Here is a 24,769-nt window from a genome sequence, read left to right as displayed (position 1 = left end):
TAGGGAAAACCACTAGATCACGCAGGTAAGACCTAAATCAAATCCCTTACGATTATGCAGTGGAAATGACAAACAGATTCAAGGGATTAGATCTGATAGACAGAGTGCCTGAAGAAGTGTGGACGGAGGTTTGTGACACTGTATAGGAGGAAGTGATAAAGACCATCTGCAAGAAAAAGAAATGGAAAAAGGCAAAATGTTTGTCTGAGGAGGCCTTACAAATAGCTGCGAAAAGAAGAGAAGTGAAAGGCAAAGGAGAAAAGATATACTCATTTGAATGCAGAGTTCGAAAGAATAGCAAGGAGAGATAAGAAGGCCTTCCTCAGTGATCAATGTAAAAATTGAGGAAAACAACAGAATGGGAAACACTAGAGATATCTTCAAGAAAATTAGAGATACCAAGGGACTATTTCATGAAAAGATGGGTACAATAAAGGACAGAAATGGTATGGAGCTAACACAAGCAGAAGATATTAAGAAGAGGTGGCAAGAATACACAGAAGAACTATATAAAAAAGATCTTCATGACCCAGATAACCATGACGGTGTGATCACTCACCTAGAACCAGACATCCTGGAATGTGAGTGAATTCAAGTGGGCCTTAGGAACCATTACTACGAACAAAGCCATTGAAGGTGATGGAATTCCAGTTGAGCAATTTCAAATCCTAAAAGATGATACTGTAAAAGTGCTGCACTCAATATGCCAGCAAATTTGGACAACTCAGCAGTGGCCATAGGACTGGAAAAGGTCAGTTTTCATTCCAATCCCCAAGAAAGACAATGTCAAAGAACGTTCAAACTACTGCACAATCGCACTCTTCTCACAGGCTGGCAAAGTAATGCTCAATTTCTCCAAGACAGGCTTCATCAGTATGTGAACTGTAAACTTCCAGATGTTCAAGCTGGATTTAGAAAAGGCAGAGGAAACAGAGATCAAATTGCCAACATCCACTGGATCATCAAAAAAGCAAGAGAGTTCCAGAAAAGCATCTACTTCTGCTTTATTGACTATGCCAAAGCCTTTGACTGTGTGGATCATGACAAAACTGGAAAATTCTGAAAGAGGTGGAAATACCAGACCACCTTACCTGTCTCCTGAGCCTCCAACTAATAAAAATAAATGAAAAAAAAAAAAAAAAAAAAAGAAGCAATAGTTAGAATTGGGCATGGAACAGACTGGTTCCAAATCAGGAAAGGAGTACATCAAGGCTGTATACTGTCATCCTGCTTATTTAATGTATACGCAGAGTACATCATGCAAAATGCCGGGCTGGATGAAGCACAAGCTGTAATCAAGGTTGCTGGGAGAAATATCAATAACCTCAGATATGCAGATGGTACCACCCTTATGGCAGAAAGCAAACTAAAGAGCATCTTGATGGAAGTGAAAGAGGAAAGTGAAAAAGTTTTCTTAAGACTCAACATTCAAAAAATGGAGATCATGGCATCCAGTCCCATCACTTCATGGCAAGAAGATGGGCAAACAATGGAAACAGCGACCGACTTTCTTTTTTTTTTTTTTTTTTCAGACTTTATTTTTTTGGGCTCCAAAGTCACTACAGATGGTGACTGCAGTCATGAAAGTAAAACACACTTGTTCCTTGGAAGAAATTCTACGATAAACCTAGATAACATTTTAAAAGCAGAGACATTACTTTGCCGACTAAGGTCCATCTAGTCAAAATTATGGTTTTTCCAGTAGTAATGTATGGATGTGAGAGTTGGGCCACAAAGAAAGCTGAGCACTGAAGAATTGATGGTTCTGAACTGTGGTTTTGGAGAAGACTCTTGAGAGTCCCTTGGAGTGCAAGGGGATCAAACCAGTCAATCCTAAAGGAAATTAATCCTGAATGTTCATTGGAAGCTCAAATTTCAATACTTTGGCTACCTGATGTGAAGAACTGACTCATTGGAAAAGACCCTGAATCTGGGAAAGATTGAAGGCAGGAGGAGAAGGGGATGATAAAGGATGAGATGGTTGGATGGCATCACTGACTCAATGGACATGAGTTTGAGCAAGCCCCCGAAGTTGGTGATGGACAGGGAAGCCAGGTGTGCGGCAGTCTATGGGGTTGCAAAGAGTTGGACACAATTGAGTGACTGAACTGAACTGATGCCCATAAGTGGAACAATGTTAATGTTCATTGATGTATGAGTGGATAGACAAAATGTGGATTTTTAAACTATTGTATAAGGGACTATTTTCATGCAGCCTTAAAAAACAGTGAAATTCTGACATAGGCCATAATATGGATGAACCCTGAAGACATTATGCTAAGTGAAATATGCCAGTCCCAGAAAGACAAATATTGCATAATTCTAATTATATGAAGTATCTAAGGTAGATTCTCTATTGTCTGAGCCATCAGGGAAGCCCAGTCAGACTCATAGAAACAGAAAGAATGATGGTTGTAGGGTTTGTGGGAGGTAGAAATTGGAGTTGCTGTTAAATGGGTACAAAGTTTCAGTGGTGCAAGGTGAAAACATTCTAGAGTTCTGCTGTGCAAAAATATGCATACAGTTAATACTGTACTACATACTTAAAAATACCTGTCCATCACCAGCTCCCGGTGCTTGTTCAAACTCATGTCCATCAAGTCGGTGATGCCATCCAACTATCTCATCCTCTGTCGTACCCTTTTCCTCCTGCCTTCAATCTTTCCCAGCATCAGGGTCTTTTCCAGTGAGTCAGCTCTTTGCATTAGGTGGCCAAAGTACTGGAGCTTCAGCTTCAGCATCAGTCATTCCAATGAATATTCAGGACTAATTTCCCTTAGGATGGACTGGCTGGATCTCCTTGCTGACCAAGGCACCCTCAAGAGTCTCTTCCATCACCACAGCTGAAAAGCATCAGTTCTTTGGTTCTCAGCTTTCTTTTTGGCCCAACTCTCACATCTATACATGACTACTGGAAATAGCTTTGACTACATGGACCTTTGTCACAAAGTAACGTTCCTGCTTTTTAATATGGTGTCTAGATTTGTCATAGATTTTCTTTTTAGTTTTAATCTTATTTTCAAGTAATTGCTTAACAAAGTCCATTGCCCATTGTACAAACTCAACAAATACTTCTCAGCTGACTAAATGCTGCCTGGAAAATCAAATGGTTAAAATAGGAAGTCTATGTACAAAGTCTTGACTTTGGAATGTGCCTACTCAGGGTGGGGTTGCTGTGATCTCAGAGAACTATTTAGGAATGCAAGTTAGATCACCTATATACAGGTAAGCATTTAACATACTTTAATAATATAGTGTAAAAAACAATTTCCATATATTCTGTAACATAACCTCACAAATAGGACTTTTCTAAAAACTTAACAGGGATATTATACAACAGACAAGAACAGCTAGTTGTTAGCACCCTTAATTCCATAGCCAAAGTAACAACACTAACCATTATGGCAACAAATAAGTCATTCCTCTGTTTACTGAAGAACAGAGAATATTTACTGGGTACTCACTTTCTGCAGTAAGCAGCAAGGGATGTGGTTTTGCTAATGTTATGGAATTCTTGAAAGCAGCTGCCAAATTGGGAAGCTTTCAAGAAGGCTTGCTGAAGTATGTTTTGTAACTATATACACACATACATACACACACAATCCCACAATGGATGGAACCATAATTAACACAAGTTTCCAATCCTAGTTTGAGGTTTTTATTCAACTGGCAGAAAATGAGGAGAAAATAAAAGGCTTCTGTTAGAGCTGTGCCAAATTGCTCTGGAAGGAACACATTTTGTTGGCAAATAGGATAACCATGTATTTCAAATAGAGTACACATAGTATTCTTGATGACTAATTTATATAGCCTAAACAGAACTTTAATAATTTACATTGTCCTCACTTTCCAAATAAGATATATATATGAAAATAAAAAGTTTTAAGATGTTTCCATGACATAATGTATACAACCTAAGAAACACATCATGTGAATAGGGTCAATATGTATGGCTCTATCTTTCCAATTTTAGAATTTCTAGAACAATTTCAAGGCACATAGGAAAGATGAAAAAAGGAGACAAAAGCAGACCCTTCCCAACCTAGAAAGCATAAAATCATACTCCTCTTCTTTTAAAATTTTCTGGTTCTCTTGATTAAATCATCTAAGATATTAAAATTCTGTGATGTGTAGAAAAACAATTAGTCTCATAATGTTGGTGCTAATGAGACAGTAACTCATATTATTGAAAAAATTTATCCAAAAAGTAATTACTACTCACTGGAAATTCAACCATTAATATTCATTAAAATGTCTAGCCTTAAGGTCTCTGTCACATTTTTAAATATTGTAATTTTAAAACTGAAGAAAGTAACAAGAAGGAAGTTTTAAAGATTAGTATTATAATAGTATTCAGGAGGTCAACTGGCTTTCTTAAGTTCTGACATTTTTCCTAATGAAAATTTAAGAGAAACACAATTTACAAACTGAAGAGGATTTATAAAGCTATCCTGTGTTCTTCACCTAGTATGATATGCATAACTTAAAACATTAAATTAAGGAGTTGAGGGCAAGATGGAGTGGGAACTAAGAGGTACAAACTACTACATATAAAATAAAAAGTGCTACATTAAAAGGACCATACACCATGATCAACTTAGATTTAATCTAGGGGTGCAAGGATTTCTCAATATGTGCAAATCAATCAGTATGATACACCACATCAACAAATTGCAACACCATATGACCATCTCAATAGATGCAGAAAAAGCCCTTGAAAAAATTCAACATCCATTTATGATTAAAAAAACCCTCTCTAGAAAGTGGGCATAAAGAGACCATCCCTCAACATAATACAGGCCACATATGACAAAACTACAGATAAATCATACTCAGCTGTGAAAAGCTGAAAGCATTTCCTCTAAAATCAGGAACAAGACAAGGATGTCCGCTCTCACCACTTTTAACCAACTTAGTTTTGGAAGTCCTAGCCATGGCCATTAGAGAAGGAAAATAATGAAGGGAATCTAAACTAGAAAAGAAGAAGTAAAATGGTTACTGTTTGCAGATGACACAATATGACACAGAAAATTCTAAAGATACTACCAGAAAACTACTAGAGCTCATCAATGAATTTGGCAAAGTTGCAGTATACAAAATTAATACACAGAAATCTCTTCTATTTCTATACCCTAACAATGAAGAATCAGAAAGAAAAATTAATAAAACAATCCCACTTACCACTGCAACAAAAAGGATAAAATACCCAGGAATAAACCCACGTAAGGAGACAAAAGATCTGTACTCCAATAACTGTAAGATGCTGATGAAAGTGAAGATGACACAAACAGATGTAAAAATAGAAATGTTTTTGGATTGGAAGAATCAACACTGTCAAAATGACTATACTATCAAGGCAATCTACAGATTCAGTGCAATCCCTATCAAATTACCAATGACATTTTTCCACAGAACTACAACAAAAATCTTAAAATCTGTCGGGAGACAGAGAACACCCTGAATAGTCAAAGCAATCTTGAGAAAGAAAAACAGAGCTGGAAGAATCACATTCCCCAAATTCAGACTATACTAAACAGCTACGGTCACAAGAACAGAAACATCCATCGACAGAACAGGGTACAAAAATCCAGAAATAAACCTACACATCTATGGTCATCTAATCTACAACAAAGGTGGCAGGAATATACAATGAAGAAAAGACAGTATCTTCAATAAGCGGTGTCGGAAAAATAGGAGAGCTATGTGTAAAAAAATGAAAGCAGAACATTCTTTGACACCATACAAAAAAAAATAAACTCAAAATGGATTAAAGACCTAAATGTATGATTGGATACTATAAAACTCTTAGAACGTAGGACGATTTTTCTTTGACATAAATTTCAGTAGCATATTTTTTGTCTCCTAGAGTAATGTGAATAAAAACAAAAATAAACAAGTGAGACCTAATTAAACTCAAAAACTTTTACACAGCAAAGGAAACCATAAACAAAACCAAAAAGACAACCCGCAGAATGTGAGCAAATATTTGCAAAGAGACCAACAAGTGATTAACCTCCAAAATTTACAAACAACGCACGCAGCTCAATAAAAAAAAAAAAGAACTAAATCAAAAGATGGACAGAAGATCTAAACAGACATTTAACCAAATGAGACATACAGATGGCCAAGACACATGAAAATATGCTCAATATTGTTAATTATTAGAGAAATGCAAATTGAAACTGCAATGACATAATAGCTTCCACTAGTCAGAAGGACCATCAACAAAAAGCCTGCAAACAATGCTGTAGGTGTGTAGAAACGGGAATCCTTCTACACAGTTTGGTAATGAAAATTGTTTCAGCCACCGTGGAGAACAGTATGACAGTTCCTCAAGAAATTAAAAATACAGCTACCACATGATCCAGCAATCCCACTCCTGGGCACACATCTGGAGAAAATCATAATTCAAAAAGACATATGTGCCCCAATGTTCACTGCAGCATACAGTAGCCAGGATATGTTTTCAGGTGGGAGGGGACATGGGTATACCTATGTCTGATTCATGTTGATGTTTGGTAGAAATGAACAAAATACTGTAAAGCAATTATCCTTCAACTAAAAATAAATTAATTAAAAAAATAGCAAGGACATGAAAGCAATCTAAATGTCTACGGACAGTGGACTAGATAAAGGAGAGAGTGAAAATCACTCAGTCATGTCCAACTCTGAGATCCCATGGACTATACAGTCCATGAAATTCTCCAGGCCAGAATACTTGAGTAGATAGCCTTTCCCTTCTCCAGGAGAATCTGCCCAACCCAGTGATTGAACCCAGGTCTTCTGCGTTGAGGGCAGATTCTTTACCAGCTAAACCACCAGGGAAGCCCAAGAATACTGGAGTGAATAGCCTATTCCTCCTCCAGCGGATCTTCCCAACCCAGGAATTGAACCAGGGTCTCCTGCATTGCACATGGATTCTTTACCAACTGAGCTATCAGGAAAGTCCAGATAATATAGGAGAGGTGGTATGTGTATACAGTGGAATATGACTCAGTCATTGAAAAGAATGAGATAATACAATTTGCAGCAACATGGATGGACCTGGAGACTATCACACTAAATGAAGTAAGTCAGAGAAAGACAAATATCATATGATATCAGTCATATGTGGAATCTAATAAAATGATACAAATGCACTTATTTACAAAACAGAAACAGACTCACAAACTTAAGAGAATGAACTTATGGTTCCCGGTGGGGAAAGATGCAGTGGAAGGATAGATTGTGAGTTTGGGACAGACAGGTATGCATTGCTATATTTTAAATATAAGAGCTTCTTGCTGAGAGTGAAAGAGGAGAGTGAAAAAGCTGACTTAAAACTCAACATTCAAAAAACTAAGATCATGGCATTTGGTCCCATCACTTCATGGTAATAGATGGGGAAACAACGGAAAACAGTGATAGACTATTTTCTTGGGCTCCAAAATCACTGCAGATGGTGACTGCAGCCATGAAATTAGAAGACATGTGCTTCCTAGCAGAAAAGTTATGACCAACCTAGACAGCATATTAAAAATTAGAGACATTACTTTGCTGACAAAGGTCTGTCTAGTCAAAGCTATGGTTTTCCCAGAAGCCACTTATGGATGTGAGAGTTGGACCATAAAGAAACTGAGCCCCGAAGAATTGATGCTTTTGAACTGTGGTGTTGGAGGACTCTTGAGAGTCCCTTGGACTGCAAGGAGATCAAGCTAGTCAATCCTAAAGGATATCAGACCTGAATATTCTTTGGAAGGACTGATGTTGAAGCTCCAATACTCTGGCCATCTGATGCGAAGATCTGACTCATTGGAAAAGACTCTGAATCTGGGAAAGATTGAAGACAGGAGGTGAAGGGGACAACAGGATGAGATGGTTGGATGGCATCACCAACTCAATGGACATGAGTTTGAGCAAGCTGGGAAGCCTGGCGTGCTGCAGTCTATGGGGTTGCAAAGATTCGGAAACGACTGAGTGACTGAACTGAGGGACTAAACTAAAACATTAGCAGTGAAAACGGTTTCAAGGGAAAAGTGGGGAAATTTGAGTCACAGTAGAGATTAGGATAAAGGTGATAATTGATGGCATGAAGTCATTCAGGAGCCAGGAGAGGGTTTGATATAAAATGTGTATGAAAGTTGCATACTGAGGAGGGGGTGGAACACCTCTTCTATAGAGACAGAAAGGGAGGAGGAAATACGGTTGTATATATATGGGGGGAGTTGACAGGTGGCCAGTAGTGTTGCCAGATAACACATAGTACATCCAGTTAATTTGAACTTCACATAAACAGTGAATAACTTTTAATTACAATATGTTTCAAATACTGCACCTTCATCTTCTCACAAGTTTCCCTTTCTTGAATGCCAAACATCTCTTATATATAATACCATGCATGGATACTTGTCTGCAAATTCCTATTCATTCATCATGTCAGCTCAAGTGGTACAAGCTGAGTCCCCTGACCCTGTACTCACACAGTATCACATATGACATGCTATTTCAATTCAGTTCAGTCGCTCAGTCATGTCTGACTCTTTGCGGCCCCATGAACCACAGCACGCCAGGCCTCCCTGTCCATCACCAACTCCCGGAGTCCACCCAAACCCATGTCCATTGTGTCAGTGATGCCATCCAACCATCTCATCCTCTGTCGTCCCCTTCTCCTCCAGCCCTCAATCTTTCCCAGCATCAGGGTCTTTTCCAATGAGTCAGCTCTTCGCATCAGGTGGCCAAAGTACTGGAGTTTCAGCTTCAGCATCAGTCCTTCCAAGGAACACCCAGGACTGATCTCCTTTAGGATGGACTGGTTGGATCTCCTTGAAGTCCAAGGAACTCTCAAGAGTCTTCTCCAACACCACAGTTTAAAAGCATCAATTCTTTGGCGCTCAGCTTTTTTTATAGTCCAACTCTCACATCCATACATGACTACTGTTAAAACAATAGCCTTGACTAGACAGACTTTTGTTGGCAAAGTAATGTCTCTACTTTTTAATATGCTTTCTAGATTGGTCATAACTTTCCTTCCAAGGAGCAAGCATCTTTTAATTTCATGGCTGCAGTCACCATCTGCAGTGATTTTGGAGCCCAGAAAAATGAAGTCAGCCACTGTTTCCACATCTATTTACATGGTTATTATAAAGAATCTCCTACACATACTCCTCTAGATTATAAGTTTCTTGAAAACAGGGAGCAGGACTTTTCATTTTTGTAGCCCTTGTTTAGCACAATGGATGTCATGTAAGAGGAAGTCAGTAAATGTTGATTGAATGAATGTTCTATTACACTTCAGATCTTTATAACTTCTTTTCCAGCTTTTTCTAGCTCATGTCTCTTTGATTTCATTTTCTTTCATGTTAAATCATCCTCCATGCTGATATAAGAGGTATCTTTATAAAACATGAATCACCTACAATGCTTGGCTCCTTAAAAATCGTTGATTACTTCATGATACCCATGGAAGAAGGAGAGACTCTTCAACATGGTCTTAAATATTTCCCACAATTTAATCCCCAAACTAAGTGGTTAAGAGTTCAGACTTTGAAATTATGTCTGGATTAGAATCCTGGCTTAGTCACTTGAAAAGTTATGCGACTGTGAGAGAATAACTATATATAAAATAGGGGTAATATCTACCTCATAAAACTGTTGTGAAGATTAAAGGAGATGTCTGCAAAACATTTACTATAGAACTTTAGGACCTGCCACTATAGTACACTAACAAATATAGCTATGTTAATATCCTTTCCAGCTTCATCCCCTAACACTTCCTCTATACTCACACTAATAACCTTCTGTGGCAGCTCTACTTTATAACATGCCAGTTCTCCAAACTTCTGGCTGTTTCATCATTCTGTTTTTTTATTCACAATGCTTTATTTGTTTACAATGCTCATTCTATGTCAGTCTGCTTGGAAAGCTTGGTATTTAAAGTTTTGCTATGAATAATATCTAGTATATACACACAGCAACAGTAAAGGAAGTTAGAAATGACCAGGTTTTTCTGCTAGTTTGTGCTATGTATAAATTCTAGAACTCCATAGGCTTTCTTTATTTTAATAAGTGGATGTTTTACAGGCCCTAAATCCTTTATTGGTTCTAGTGGTCAAAATACTCTCACTTATTTTGTGCATGCTATAGATTTTTGGCTTTTTAAATTTTTTTCACCTCTTAAAAGAAATCCATTTTTAGTTACTTACGTGCTTTGCAAATACTGTCACCCTAATCTAAGCCTACACCAAACCAGAAAAATCTTTTTCAATAACCTGAACCCAAGAGACTGTATAAACATACTTCTACTCTAGAAGTATGTCTTTTGACACCAAAAAAACAACCAGACATGCAAACTACTTCCTGATTATTTTGAAATAAGATCTAAAAGGTTTTTTAAAATGCACTTGAGACAGCTCAAAAATATCCAGAAATGTTCTGATATTTCTAAAGTATTTTTTACCCATTCACGGAGATTTGAGAGTAGAAAACTATAGATACCATGCTCTTCTTTTTTTTTTTTTCCTTTCTTTTCTGTTTTTTTCTTTACCTTTGCTCCTTCGGGTCCATTTTGTCCAGGAATCCCAATATCTCCAGGAAAACCCTAGGGAACACAAAAATATAGGGAGTTTATTCCTTGGCAAATTACTTTAAATTTATTAAGCATATAAAAATACCCTTTGCCTTTCTTTGATGTCTAGTTAAAATGATTTATTCTCCTCAAAATTAATTAATTTAATATCTCAATATTAAAGATTGTTAGGCAGTTGTCTGACAATGGAATGCAAAACTTACAAAGTATACTAAAATAAAGCTTACTTCATCAATTATTCACAAACAATCCTCAGACCCAAAGAAAATTCTCTAATCTAGTCTAAGAAATTTTTTAGATCATATTCAGAATCATTCAAAACTTGAAAAAAGGACAAAAAGATATGTAACAGGTCTTTTAAGTGTCATTTGGGACATAGAGTCAACCAACAGTAGGAGAATATACTTTGTTTGACTCACTGTTTACTAATTACACATTAATTCTTCTGTTTTGTGAAAAAGAAAAAAAACCCCACAGGTTATAGCTTAATATATAGGATACTAATTAGTTTTACATCAAACTCAACTATCTTATTCTAACATTCCCATATTCAATTGTCTATAAATAGATCAAATGTTCTTTGAATTTATTTTGACATTTTACTGGTTCTATCATTAGTTAATGAATTGAATAAAATCTTTGACCTATGTTTACTTAATATTTGCCTGAAAATCATATTACCTTTTTGGAAATTATACTTTAGCAGTCTAAAACAGTTGTTTCAAGAAATAAAAATTGACCAAAGTTTTAAATAAGTCTGTGCTGAGAAAAAGCCAAGAATGTTGCTCTAAAATGTTAGAGTGATATTCTTTCTCAAATAATACATTAGAATGAAATTCATCAGGATCAGTTTCAATATTGATAATAAGCTAATAATTATAGCTTCCTTATATTTTGTCACAGGTAGTTATTTTAGTGTTTTCTTCTGACATGGAAAAAGGAATAAAAAGCAAGACAAGTAGAAAAGTCATATCTTTAAAAGTTAAGAAGGCTGCAATTAAGTATGAATATCAGCTAGAAAAGACAGTTCAGTGGAGGGGTAAGTATTATGATAATTAGTGCCAACAAGTAAGATAGACTAGCAGGGTTGATTCTGGGAAACTCATCTTGGGGGGAAAAAAATCGAAAGTAAGTGATATCAATTCATCCAGTTTGGATTAGGAAAGAAATGTCTTGATTCCAATTTAAACTTGGGTTCTGTGGAGAAAATGTTACTTGTGGATGTTTCTGGCAAGAGAAAAGGCAGTGGTAACAGAAAGACTGGACACAAGGTCAGATTTCTGGAAGCTTTGGAACAGAATACATTCAATTCAGACATGCTGATTGCTTTTTCTAAGGGAAATCAGGGTCGTCTACACCTTCTCTCCCTGGAGGAGGAAACAGCAACCCACTCCAGTATTCTTGCCTGGGAAATCTCTTGGATAGAAGAGTCTGGCAGGCTACAGTCCATGGGATCGCAAAGAGTTGGACATAACTGAGCGTGCGCATGTGTGCACACACACACACACCTTCTCTGCCCTGAGTAATTTTTCTTTGTCTTTCTTCATCTGCAACACTTACATTTTAAATAAGAGATTAAAAAATATATTACTTGCAAATCTTTCTTTGACCTCCAATACCCTGAGTTAGGTCCCATCTAAGACTCTCACACCATCCTAGGGTCCTACAAGGTTACTTAATGTAGTGTTTGGCTGGTTTGGTATTCCTCATCAGGTTGTATTATAACACAGGTATGTATAATAAACTATATATGTTACAAAAATAATAAATTCTTTGAGGACAACTTTATCTGTACTAACCACTGTATTCCCAGAAACTAGTAAAACATCTAGCACAAAATGAATGTTAAAAAAATTTTATTTTATTTTTTGTTGTTGTTGAACAATGACATGTTTGTTTCTTTTGACAAAAAAAAAAAAAAAAAAAAAAAAAAAAGACAACATGGCTAGTGGCTACTTTTGGCCCCATGGTACCAGTTTACAACCACTGATTCACAGCATCCTCATGGATAAATTCATAATTCCCATCCATCCAAAAGATAAGCCTAGAACACCTTCTTATACTTGAAACCAAGCTGTAAAAGGTATAAAATTTGTCATGGTATAAAATTTGTCATGTTAAAAGAACTCTGGGAGTCTGAAAAGGATCTCATCAGTCAGATATGAGATAATATGAACTTTAATAAGGATAAAAACTGCAATGGATTGAAACATGTCAAATATGTTTAAACTCAAAAGTTCAAAATGATACAATAACAAAAAATTATTCACATTTAGAAGTCAAAAGAGAGCCAACTCATTTCCAAAACTGGCTTAAAAAGGTGAAGAATCAAGCGTTTATTCTACCTTTTCTATACATATTATAACTAACCAAAGAGCAGATTAGGGGATGTATTCCAGTCAATAAACCAAACAAAAAGAGAGACAAGAATATAACCATTTTGCAATACCCTACATGATCTAATGTATTAATATATAGGGAATTGAAGCATCACAGCTGTTACTGACATCACAGAATGATACTAGACATTTTGTGCTTCCTGATGAAAGAACACAGTATCACCCACAGTCTTGCCAAAAACAAACAAGCAAAACAGACTTTGGTTAGGCCTCTATATGTGACTACTAATTTGCAGGAAATACAGAGGAGGGAGAAAACATGCTTATCTACATCATGAGACTATAATCAGCAAAACCCATATGTTGGAAACCCTACAGGTTAAATGATGGGGATCTTCAACAATTATAAAGTGGGGAAAAAACAATGGAAAAAGAACTTTTAGATGGAAGGACACAAGACTTAAAAAAAGACAAGACTAAACAATAGTTTTAAAAGATGTGCACTTGAGTGATAAACTATAAAAGATAAAAGAAGAACTGCTTACTTTCAGAAGGAGAAAAGAGGTTTGTGGCTGGTTTGGTATCCATAAAAGTTTCTGGGGTAACTGGCAGTTCCATTCCTGACCTGTGTATTAGTTGTAAGAGTATTTGTCTTATAACTGCCTACAATGTACATTTGTTTTATATAGTTTTCAGTGGCTGAAATTTATGTTCAATAAAACAGTGAAAAAAAAAAGGTATTGTGGTGACTTCTGGGTTAACATGGACTATGGAGTATATGCATAAACATCGGCTCCTTCTTAAACATGAACATTACAGTAAAGGAATGTGAAAAAGACAAAAAGTACCAAAGATGAAGGAATAAGAGACAAAAGATGTCAAAAAATCTGATCATATATTATAGCCATGTAAGTTGACTATTTTAAAATTAAAACTTTATTTAAAAGTTCAGAAGCGCATCAATTTAGTTATTAAAAAGAGGGGGGAAAAAGTTCTTCAAATAGTACACTTTAGAAGCTTGGCCAGAGAATATTTTTATTATATAAAAAATTCCATACCTGAATTTTTGGTATTGATTGGGTTACTATTAGGTAAACTCTTACCTTTTAAATAATAATAAATTTAAAATATAAAAATCAAAGTTAACCTTGTCAACTGTATTTTAATGATAATATATATCTATAAAATAAATCTTTTAACTTTCAAATTTATTGTTGAAATTGCAAATCAAATGACAGGACATGGCTGCCATTGCCAAGTAGCAAAATTTCAGAGAGTTTAGAAATTGAAAGATTTAAAAATACACTGTTCATCATCTATAACTTTCATTTAAAAAAACTACACTGGCATGAAACTATACAGAAAGAAAATTTTTAAATATAATAAAACACTCTAATTCTGCTTTTTTCATTTAAAATATTTTGGTAAACATTAAAAAGTCAAAATGGTTTCTTCCCACAATGCACTTCACTATCTCTGTGGTCATATCACAACTGTGATGTGGTCTGACTTCTGGAGACTTCTTAAAAAAAACTGTGATATCACTGATATATAACATATTACTTCCAGGGTAAAATACCTGGATATACAGAGAAATGATTATTACAATAAGTCTAGCTAACATCCATCACCATCGTTGTAATTGTGTATGTGATAACTTTTGATATGTTCTCTCTTAGCTACTTTCAAATATATAATACAGTATTATTAACTATCTTACCATGTTATACATTACATTCCTATGACTTACTTATTTACTGGTTTATTTTAGCCTTTGTTGTCTGTGCTTCTGGTGTCAAAGAGAGAAAGAAAGAAAAAGTCATCACTAAGACCAATGTCAAGGAGCTTCTGCCAATGTTGTTCTTTGAATTTTACGGTTTCAGGTAGTCCAATCATCAAGCTTTATATCCAATTTGAGTTAATTTTTGTGTATAATGTAAGATAGAGGTCAAGTTTCTTTCTTTCTTTCTTTTTGCATGTGTTGTTCAATTTTCCCCAAACCATTACTAAATGGACTGTCCTTTCCCTCACTGTATACTCTTGGCTCCTTTGTCATAGATTAACCGACCATATGTGGATGGGTTTATTTCTGATCTTTCTTTTTTTCCTTTCTATTTTGTTCCATTAATCTATGTGTCTGTTTTTATTACTAAACCTTTGTAATGTAGTTTAAAACTAGGAAGTGTAATGCCTCCAGCTTCATTCTTCTTTCTCAAGGTTGCTTTGGCTATTTGGGGTCATTTATGATTCCATATGCCCTGGAGAAGGAAATGGCAACCCACTCCAGCACTCTTGCCTGGAAAACTCCATGGACAGAGGAGCCTGGTAGGCTACAGTTCATGGGGTTGCAAAGAGTCGGACACGACTGAGCAACTTCACTTTCACTTTTCACTTTCATGATTCCATATGAATTTTAGGATCATTTGTTCCATTTTTGTGAAAGATGCCATTGGAGTTTTGATAAGGATTGCGCTGAGTCTGTAGATTGCTTTGACAAGTATGGACATTTTAACAATATTAATAATTCTTCCAGTCAATGAACATGGAATATCTTTTCATTTATTTGTGTCTCCTTCAATTTCTTTCATCAGTGTCTTACAGTTTTCAGTATACATGTCTTTCAGCTTCGTGGTTAAATTTATTCCTAGGTTTTGTTTTTTTTTTTTTTGAGGCAAATGGGATTGTTTTAAGTTCTTATTCTGATATTAGTGTATTGAAACAACTGATTTTTTATATCTTGATTTAGTATTTTGCATCTGGTGCCTTTTTAATATAAATAGTTTAATCACCAATTTTTATCAAGAAGCAGAAAAGTAGCTTTAAAAATAATAAGTAAAAACGTGTCTTCTATTTTTGGACTTCTAATATTTGTTTACTGTACCAAGAAGAGTGACTCAGCATTCTCTCCAGTAAAAACAATGTTTTATTATTCTCTGATCACTAAAAGCTGGAGCCTAATTCACATCCACTTTTAAAGCAAAGCATGGAAATTAAAACACTAACAGATTCCATTAGTTTCCTAAGTCATAAAAGTAAAACATTGTCTTTCCTACTCTGGCAAAGTGTCCTAATAGGATAAATATAATGCTCTATGGTATCCATTGAGCACATTAGTACTTCTTTAATAGGAGAATAGGAGTAGTAAGTCTGTTTTATTTTGAAATATATAGTTCTAGGTAAAAAATAGTTTAAAATGGTAAATGGATAAATAATCCACAATAATTAATTCAATGGATAAACTGATTATGGTATATTGGTAAAATGAAACAACCTGGATTTGGCAACCTGGATTAATCTTAAATACATTATGCTAAGTAAAAGAAGTCAGACAAAACAAGAGTACATACTGTATGAGTTTATTTACATACAACTTTGGAAAAATGCAAATTCATCTAAAATTAAAAAAGCAGATCAGTGGTAGCCTGGGAAGAGTTGGGGCAGAAAAACAAAATGAGGGATTACAAAAAGTGAATAAGTGTTGAGTTTAACAAATACCTTTTCTATCTTGATCTTGGTGATGGTTTCACAGGTGGCACATATATGAAAAATTATGAAATTACACAATTTAAAATATACACCGTGGCTCGGATGGTAAACCTGCCTGCAATGTGGGAGAACTGGGTTCCATTCCTGGGTTGAAAAAACTCTCTGGTGAAACGAATGGCTATCCATCTTTCATTCACATTAAACAATAGTTAGGCACATGGAGACATTCTGGAGCACTTCTTACCAGGTTAGTCAATGAACAGCAATAAATGATGGCTCCCTCCTTGATAAGGCCAATTGACAGGGACCGAGTAGGGAAAAAGTGCAGAAGCAGCCTTATGTCAGAGGATGTAAACTAGGGAAAAATGGAAGATTCTGGAGGTAAGATTTATTTTTTAGGGGAAACATCAATAACTCAAATACTAAGAGAAATAATGGAGTTTCCAGTGGGTAGCCATTCCCTTCTCCAAGGAATATTCCCAATCTAGGGGTTGAACCCAGGTCCCCCACATTGTAGGCTGATTTGTTACCATCTGGGCCATGGTGTATATTTTAAATTGTGTAATTTCATAATTTTTCACATATGCATAACCTGTGAAACCATCACCAAGATCAAGATAGAAAAGGTTATTTGTATAACTCAGTACTTTGTGCATCACAACAAACTGTGGAAAATTCTTTAAAAAATTGGGAATACCACACCACCTGACCTGCCTCCTAAGAAACCTGTATGTTGATTAAGAAGCAACAGTTAGAACTGGACATGGAACAACAGACTGGTTCAAAATTGGAAAAGGAGTACATTGAGGCTGTATATATGCAGAGTAAATCATGCGAAATGCCGAGCTGGATGAAGCACAAGCTGCAATCAAGATTGCTGGGAGAAATATCAATAACCTCAGATATGCAGATAACACCAACTAATGGCAGAAAGTGAAGAGGAACTAAAGAGCCTCCTGATGAAAGTCAAAGAGGAGAGTGAAAGAGCTGGCTTAAAACTCAACATTTGAAAAACTAAGATCATGGCATCTGGTCCCATCACTTCATGGCAAATAGATGGGGAAACAATGGAAACAGTGAGAAAATTTATTTTCTTGGGGTCCAAAATCACTGCAAACAGTAACTGCAGCCATGAAATTAAAAGACACTTGATCTTTGGAAGAAAAGCTATTGACAAACAGACAACGTAATAAAAAGCAGAGACATCACTCTGCTGACAAAGGTCCGTCTAGTTAAAGCTATGGTTTTTCCAGTAGTCATGTATGGATGTGAGAGTTGGACCATAAAGAAGGATCTGCACCAAATAACTGATGCTTTTGAACTGTGGTGTTGGAGAAAACTCTTGAGAGTCCCTTGGACTGCAAGGAAATCAAACCAGTCAATTGAAAGGAAATACCTTAATATTCATTAAAAGGACTGATGCTGAAGCTGAAGCTCCAATACTTTGGCCACCTGATGGGAAGAACTGACTCATTAGAAAATACCCTGATGCTGGGAAAGCTTGAAGGCAGGATGAGAAGGGAACAACAGAGGATGAGATGGCTGGATGGCATCATCAACTCAATGGACATGAGTCTGAGCAAACTCTAGGAGACGCTGAAGGATAGAGAAGTTTGGCGTGCGTGCAGTTCACAAAGAGTCAGACATGACTGAAGGACTGAACAACAGCCCATTCCAGTAATCTTGCCTGGAAAATTCCATGCACAGAGGAGCCTGCTGGGCTACAGTCCATGGGGTTGCCAAGAGTCAGATGTCAACTGAGGGACTCTCACTTTTACTTTTCATATTATAAATATATATCTCAATTATACCTATATAAACCTATATAAATAAAAGTTAATTGGTATTGGGTGTTTTAGAAAATCATTTGCTCTTCGGTAAGCAACAGTTTGTTATGATTTGAAAGAAAGAAAATAGAATTTATTCATTGAACTTGGCCCCAGATAAAATTTGTGAAATTCAGAATTTGAATAGTTTTGGAAGTAGTAGCACATTCAATTATAATAGGTTAAAAATAAAGCACATATTTGGGGAAATTTCCACTTTTATGTTATCTTATAATATAGCTTTATTTTTTATTTATTTTTAAGTGTGAATTTGAGGCTCATTTATTCATTTCTCTTTAACATGTTGCCTAAGCATTTCCAGGGATACAAATAATTTTTTTATGATGTGGCTTTAGATACTCTGTTATTATAGATGAATGACATGTCATTTAACTGTCAAGTTTTTTCATTGATTTCTATATACATTGTGCATTACATACATAAGAATACAATATGGTTTGGCTTAAATTTATCTTCTGGGCAGTTTATAAGTCTAAACAAAGTAGAGATGTTGCTTTGAAAAATAGTCATGTTGAGAAAAGATAAAATAAAAAACCACTTAAGATAGGGTAACATACAAATTATGAATTCCTAGAGGACAAAGTTACGCAAATCCTCATCTGGTGCTGGGCACACAGTACATTAAATAAACATTTGATGGCTGGAATTGATGAACAAATTAAAAACAAATTCTATTTGAATAATTATATTTTCAATTATGCAGATTCCAAAGTTACCCTTTGTCTGAAAAAATAACCAATTAGTATATATTCTATAAACAGGATTAAAATTTTACATATGCAAACAAGAAATGAATGCACTCAGAGGGAGAGAGATTCTGAAAGGGGGGAATCTGGTTTGAGACATGGATCCAAAAAACATTTATAAGATTTTGTTCTTTAGCGTTTGTGGAAGTACATGCCATGTCAAGGAATATATTGAGTTCAAGTACGAAAGCAATAAAAGAAAATTAAAATGATCTTTTCTGAGTGAGGACAATCCATCCAAAAGTTAATGCCAAAAAAAATATTTGAAAGGACAAAAGTAAAAAAATCAGTTTTTCAGTAAATTATAGAAACTAAACTGTAACACAGTGTGCAACTTCAAATTAAGAAACTGTTCTGTCTTCTGAGAAAACCACAAACAGAAAGCATGAGCTTCTGGAAAAAGAAATGCAGAATAAAGAATTCATCTAAGTATCTGGCTCGCTTTCATTTTCTTGCTGTTTTAGATCTAAAAATCCATCAAAACCAGATTTTTTTCATTATGATACTGTTGAAAATCTTTGCAAACAATTATTGCTATTTATATTTTTCCCTTTTGCAACCCTGTATGTTTAAGCAGTAAAAATAGCACAGCTAAACTCTGAATTCCATTTACATTTAACACTCTAAAAACTCAGCAGAGAAAATCCACAAAGATGATAAAATGCCTTACAAGATAGCATACACTCTCTCTTCTGAATAAAACTTTGCTTAAATAGTATTCACAGTGTGTTTGAAGACACTTAAAAATAAACCTTCAAAGTCAACTGCAAGTCTTTTATTCTACAGAAAGCTATAGAAAACTACCACTAAACTTATAATTTTAAATAAATTATTTTGATCATTATTTAATACTTAAGTTTGGAAAACCTATAGTGACAAAGGGCAGTTCTGTAGTAGACTGGGGAAGGGAGGAACATGAAGGGCAAAATGGAAAGATTACAAAGGTGAACAATGAAATATGGGGGTTTGATGGGTAAGTTCACTATTTTGATTTTGGTGACTGTTTTACAACTCAAACATATGTCAATAATTATCAAATTGCACAATTTAAATGTATGCAGTATATAAATTATACTTCAATAAAACTGCAAAACAAAAGCAATGTTTTATATAACCACCTGTTTTTTGGTAAACAACAGCTGTCAACCATTCAAAGAACCTCAGAAAACTTGTTCTCAGATAAAAATCAGCAAAACTCAGACTTCAAAATGTTTTGGAGATAATAAGATGACTGTGATTTGATACTTACCTTTAGATAAATATCATTTTTGGTACTCACTGTCTATATATTTGACTCATTTAGAATTCTTATGAGCACCTTAAAGAGTATCTAGTCATTCCTTGAACAACACATAGTTACTATGTGTCAAGCATTGTTCTTGGTTCTGGACATATGCTAGAGAACAAAGATATTCCCTGGTTTCATAGAATGTATATTTTGGAGACTCATTTCATTTTGTTGTAAGTTTGTGGCAGGGAGTGAGAAGTTGGGTGATTTAAACAATTGATTTATATTGTTACTGGCAACTGGCATATATCAATTGCCCATGTTTGTTCTAAATATACAACTACGGGCCAGGGGCTTTTCAGGTGGCTCAATGGTAATGAATTCGCCTGCCCATGTAGGAGACGTGGGTTTGATCCCTGGCTGGGGAAGATCCCCTGGAGAAGGAAATGGCAACCCACTTCAGTATTCTTGCCTGGAGAATCCCATGGACGGAGCAGTTTGCTGGGCTACAGTCCACAGGGTCGCAAAGAATCAGACATGACTGAGCACACACACACACATACACACTCACCCATGGGCCTGGGGCAGTCTATATTTTTTCTCATTATCTTGTTTTTCAAATGGAATGAATGTTGTGACTATCTTGCTTTTTTCTAACATCATAAATGGACTAGTTAAGATGTAGACTTACATCTGTGCCTCACTGAGAATCCACCTTACCAGAAGAACCTGGCCTTGGAGCTCAAAGCAACAACTGACCAATAGGTTGGGCTATCTTTCTTTGGAAAAAGAGGAATGTATTTTCAGTTACGTGGATGGCTGCAGCATATTACCAAAGGCATTTGAAAAACTATGTAAGTGGGAAGAAGGGTATTTAGGGCACCAAAGGCATAAAATGTAGAGGACATTTCTTTTAATCTGCTCACCATCTCTTTGGGAAACCACCCTCCTCCTCAATCTGTAGTGTGTGTGCTTCTGGTCCCCATCGCAATATTTAGGGGTAGGTGAATGATCCAAACCCTGTTAATTACAGTATTTCTGTTCCAATGGATGTTGTGATTGATTTAAAAATAACATAATCCCAGTCAGATTGGCTGGAGTCCATCTTAGAATTGCTGCTACAGCTATACAGAAAGAAGAATGCTTTCCTTTTGCTAAAATTGACAACTCTGAGAGCAACATAACCCTATAGTTGCCAAAATCCACTGTTTCCACAGTGTGTTATGAATGAAGCCAACAGAGGTAAGTTAAGACTAGGAGATGAGGGTAATTTGATTATATTCATCTAGCTCCTGTATCTAGTGAAACCTCTTGGCACATGCACTGCTGGACTTCCTGACTACATTAGCCAGTGCCGAAAATTGGCTGAAAATTGTTTGAGTTAGGTTTCTGTCATTTTTAATGGAAATAGATCCGATTAAAACACTGAACTATCTGCAGTTCTCTAAATACACATAGCTTCATCATATACCTGTTCTGGAATACTCTTGCCCTATGTTTGCATTTGGTAAGTCTCTACTATTTCTTCATCAACCAATCTTCTTGGAAGTCTGTCTTACCTCCCTGCCCCAGGTTCCTTCATCACACAATTTGTTACCAGTTCAATTATATCATGATCTGTGAAGCTTATCATAGTTCCTCTTAGTCAAAACCACCAACTTGTTCCTTTATATTCCTACAGAACTATTAACATGACTTTTTAGTACTTATTGCACTATATTATACTTGGATGTGTTTCTTTATTCCAATATGTGAGCTGAGGGAGGGAAATGAATGTCTCTTACTCATTTTTATACCTCCATCATTTAACTTAATATGTTGCTGGAGACAATGCTCCATAGTCTCGAATTTTGCACATTATGCAAATAAGGTACTTAGCTTTCCTCTTACCAGTCTCTCTTCAGGGAATTTTGCATAGTAAAGAGATAATGTCTTCCCCTACAGCAAAAGGCAGCAACACCTATTGTCCAGATAATAATGTCTTTCTCTGGAACCCATTATTTTTTATAGCTGCCCATTATAAAAGATCTAGCTTCCCTCAGCTCAAAGTTCCTCTTATATAATGCAACCCACTGCATATGCAAATATCATCCAGCTCTCTTCTCATCACCCTCTGAGAAATGAAGATCACTGAGTCAGTGAAAAATGTTGATACTCCAGCAGCTACTACTGCTGAGAGTAATAAATGATCCTTTGTCTCTGTCCCAGGAGCCTTGTGTGTTCTCCCAGAATCTATGATATGGTTAAGCTAACTTGTTGTCTTGCCAATAGGATAAAATATCAGATCCTTCACAGTCCCTGATGGTTCCAGTGATGAGAATGAAATAGTGGTGGAGAGACAGCTTTCTGGAAGAGAAAATATGAGGGTTTCACCAGACGATAGCAGGATATGGGAAGAGTTCATGGGGACTGGCAGTGAACATAACCAAATTGTACAGCCAACCAGGCAATAAGTTATCCCCAACTATACTACCTGCTAAGAGGAGGAACTGGGAAAGATGGCTATAGACCAAGTACTGGGAGTGGGAAGTACCTTCGAGATAGTTGACCTAGTTGTTAACTCTTTTTTTGGGTGGAAAGATAGTCTCATCAATCTGTTGAGCAGCCTCAGGTCTAACTCACTGTAACAACAGTACTAAGTACTATTATTAACAGTAACTGATAAGATTTATCCTAGCCTGGCAGAAGATTCCATTCCCTTTCAGACAGCACGGACTACCATCTAGTCTAAACTGAGTATGAAAAGATATAAATTTGTGAACACAATGGGATTGAAAAAGCAAGAGAGTTCCAGAAAAGCATCTACTTTTGCTTTATAGACTAAGCCAAAGCCTTTGACTGTGTGGATCACAATAAACTGTGGAAAATTCTTAAAGAGATGGGAATACCAGACCACCTTACCTGTCTCCTGAGAAATCTCTATACAGTTCAAGAAGCAATAGTTAGAACTGGACATGGAACAACAGACTGGTTCCAAATAGGAAAAGGAGTACGTATGTCAAGGCTGTATACTGTCACCTTTCTTATTTAACATATATGCAGATTACATCATGCAAAATGCCAGGCTGGATGAAGGCCAAGCTGGAATCAAGATTGTTGAGAGAAATATCAACAACCTCAGATATGCAGATGACACCACCCTTATGACAGAAAGCAAAGAAAAACTAAAGAGCCTCTTGATGAAAGTCAAAGAGGAGAGTGAAAAAGTTGGCTTAAAACTCAACACTCAGAAAACTAAGATCATGGCATCTGGTCCCATCACTTCCTGGCAAATAGATGGGGAAACAATGGAAACAGTGAGAGACTTTAATTTTTTGTGCTCCAAAATCACTGCAGATGGTGACTGCAGCCATGAAATTAAAAGACACTTGCTCCTTGGAAGAAAAACTGTGACCCACCTAGACAGCATATTAAAAAGTAGAGACATTACTTTACCAACAAAGGTCCATCTAGTCAAAGCTATGGTTTTTCCAGTAGTCATGTACGGATGTGAGAGTTGGACTGTGAAGAAAGCTGAGCGCTGAAAAATTGATGCTTTTGAACTGTGGTGTTAGAGAAGACTCTTGAGAGTCTCTTGGACTGCAAGGAGGTCAGACCAGTCAATCCTAAAGGAAATCAGTCCTGAATAATCATTGGAAGGACTGATGCTGAAGCTGAAACTCCAATACTTTGGCCACCTGATGTGAAGAACCAACTCATTGGAAAAGACCCTAATGCTGGGAAAGATTGAAGGAGGGAGGAGAAGGGAACGACAGAGGATGAGGTGGTTGCATGGCATCACCAACACAATGGACATGAGTAGGCTTCCAGTAGGCTCTGGAAGTTGGTGATGGACAGGGAGGCCTGGTGTGCTGCAGTCCATGGGGTCTCAAAGAGTCAGACACGACTGAGTGACTGGACTGACTGATGGGCAGAAAGCAGGCAAATCAAAACAGCTTTCACTGGTTTACTTGGGAGATGAGGGGGAAGGTTCCATATTTTTTTCCACAATACCACTGACATTAGGATTGACTGGCTACTGAATACTGTTTCTGACACAGCTTGGAATCAAAGGCCTTACACAACTGGCACCAATCTACTTTTTACAACTTTATCTGTCACTTTGTACCAACACAAGGAACCTGTATCAGCTAGCCAGTTTTATTCACTGTCTGTAAATCCACCATGAATATTGTTCAGTATCTAGATGTCCATCTCTGCTCGTGTGATTTACCCTGTCTGTACTGCCCTCCCCCTTTTCTGACGTTATTCATCAACAATCTAATTCAAGATCCATCGTCTCCATGAACTCTTCCCTAATTATCCTGCTGCTGCTGTTGCTGCTGCTGCTAAGTCACTGCAGTCGTGTCCGACTCTGTGCGACCCCATAGACAGCAGCCCACCAGGCTCTGCCGTCCCTGGGATTCTCCAGGCAAGAACACTGGAGTGGGTTGCCATTTCCTTCTCCAGTGAAGGAAAGTGAAAAGTGAAAGTGAAGTCGCTCAGTCGTGTCTGACTCTTCAAGAATCCTATCTCATGTAAATCTCTTTCTACTAACACTGAACTATAGTAACTATTCT

At 36.4% G+C, this 24,769-nt stretch overlaps 1 protein-coding gene across 1 annotated transcript in view; it reads right to left on the bottom strand.

Annotated features, from left to right (window-relative positions):
- The window catches only part of COL24A1 (collagen type XXIV alpha 1 chain), a 373,554-nt gene that overhangs the window by 201,102 nt on the left and 147,683 nt on the right, over nucleotides 1-24,769 (bottom strand). Inside the window, exon 22 of the mRNA XM_065907005.1 lies at nucleotides 10,523-10,576. Coding sequence (XP_065763077.1) covers nucleotides 10,523-10,576 — 54 coding nt within the window. The remainder of the gene's footprint in view (nucleotides 1-10,522; nucleotides 10,577-24,769) is intronic.

Source organism: Muntiacus reevesi, chromosome 1, assembly GCF_963930625.1.
Source record: "Muntiacus reevesi chromosome 1, mMunRee1.1, whole genome shotgun sequence".
Classification (NCBI taxonomy): Eukaryota; Metazoa; Chordata; class Mammalia; order Artiodactyla; family Cervidae; genus Muntiacus; species Muntiacus reevesi.
Note: the sequence above shows the minus strand (reverse complement) of the source record. Positions and strands in the feature narration are given on the sequence as shown.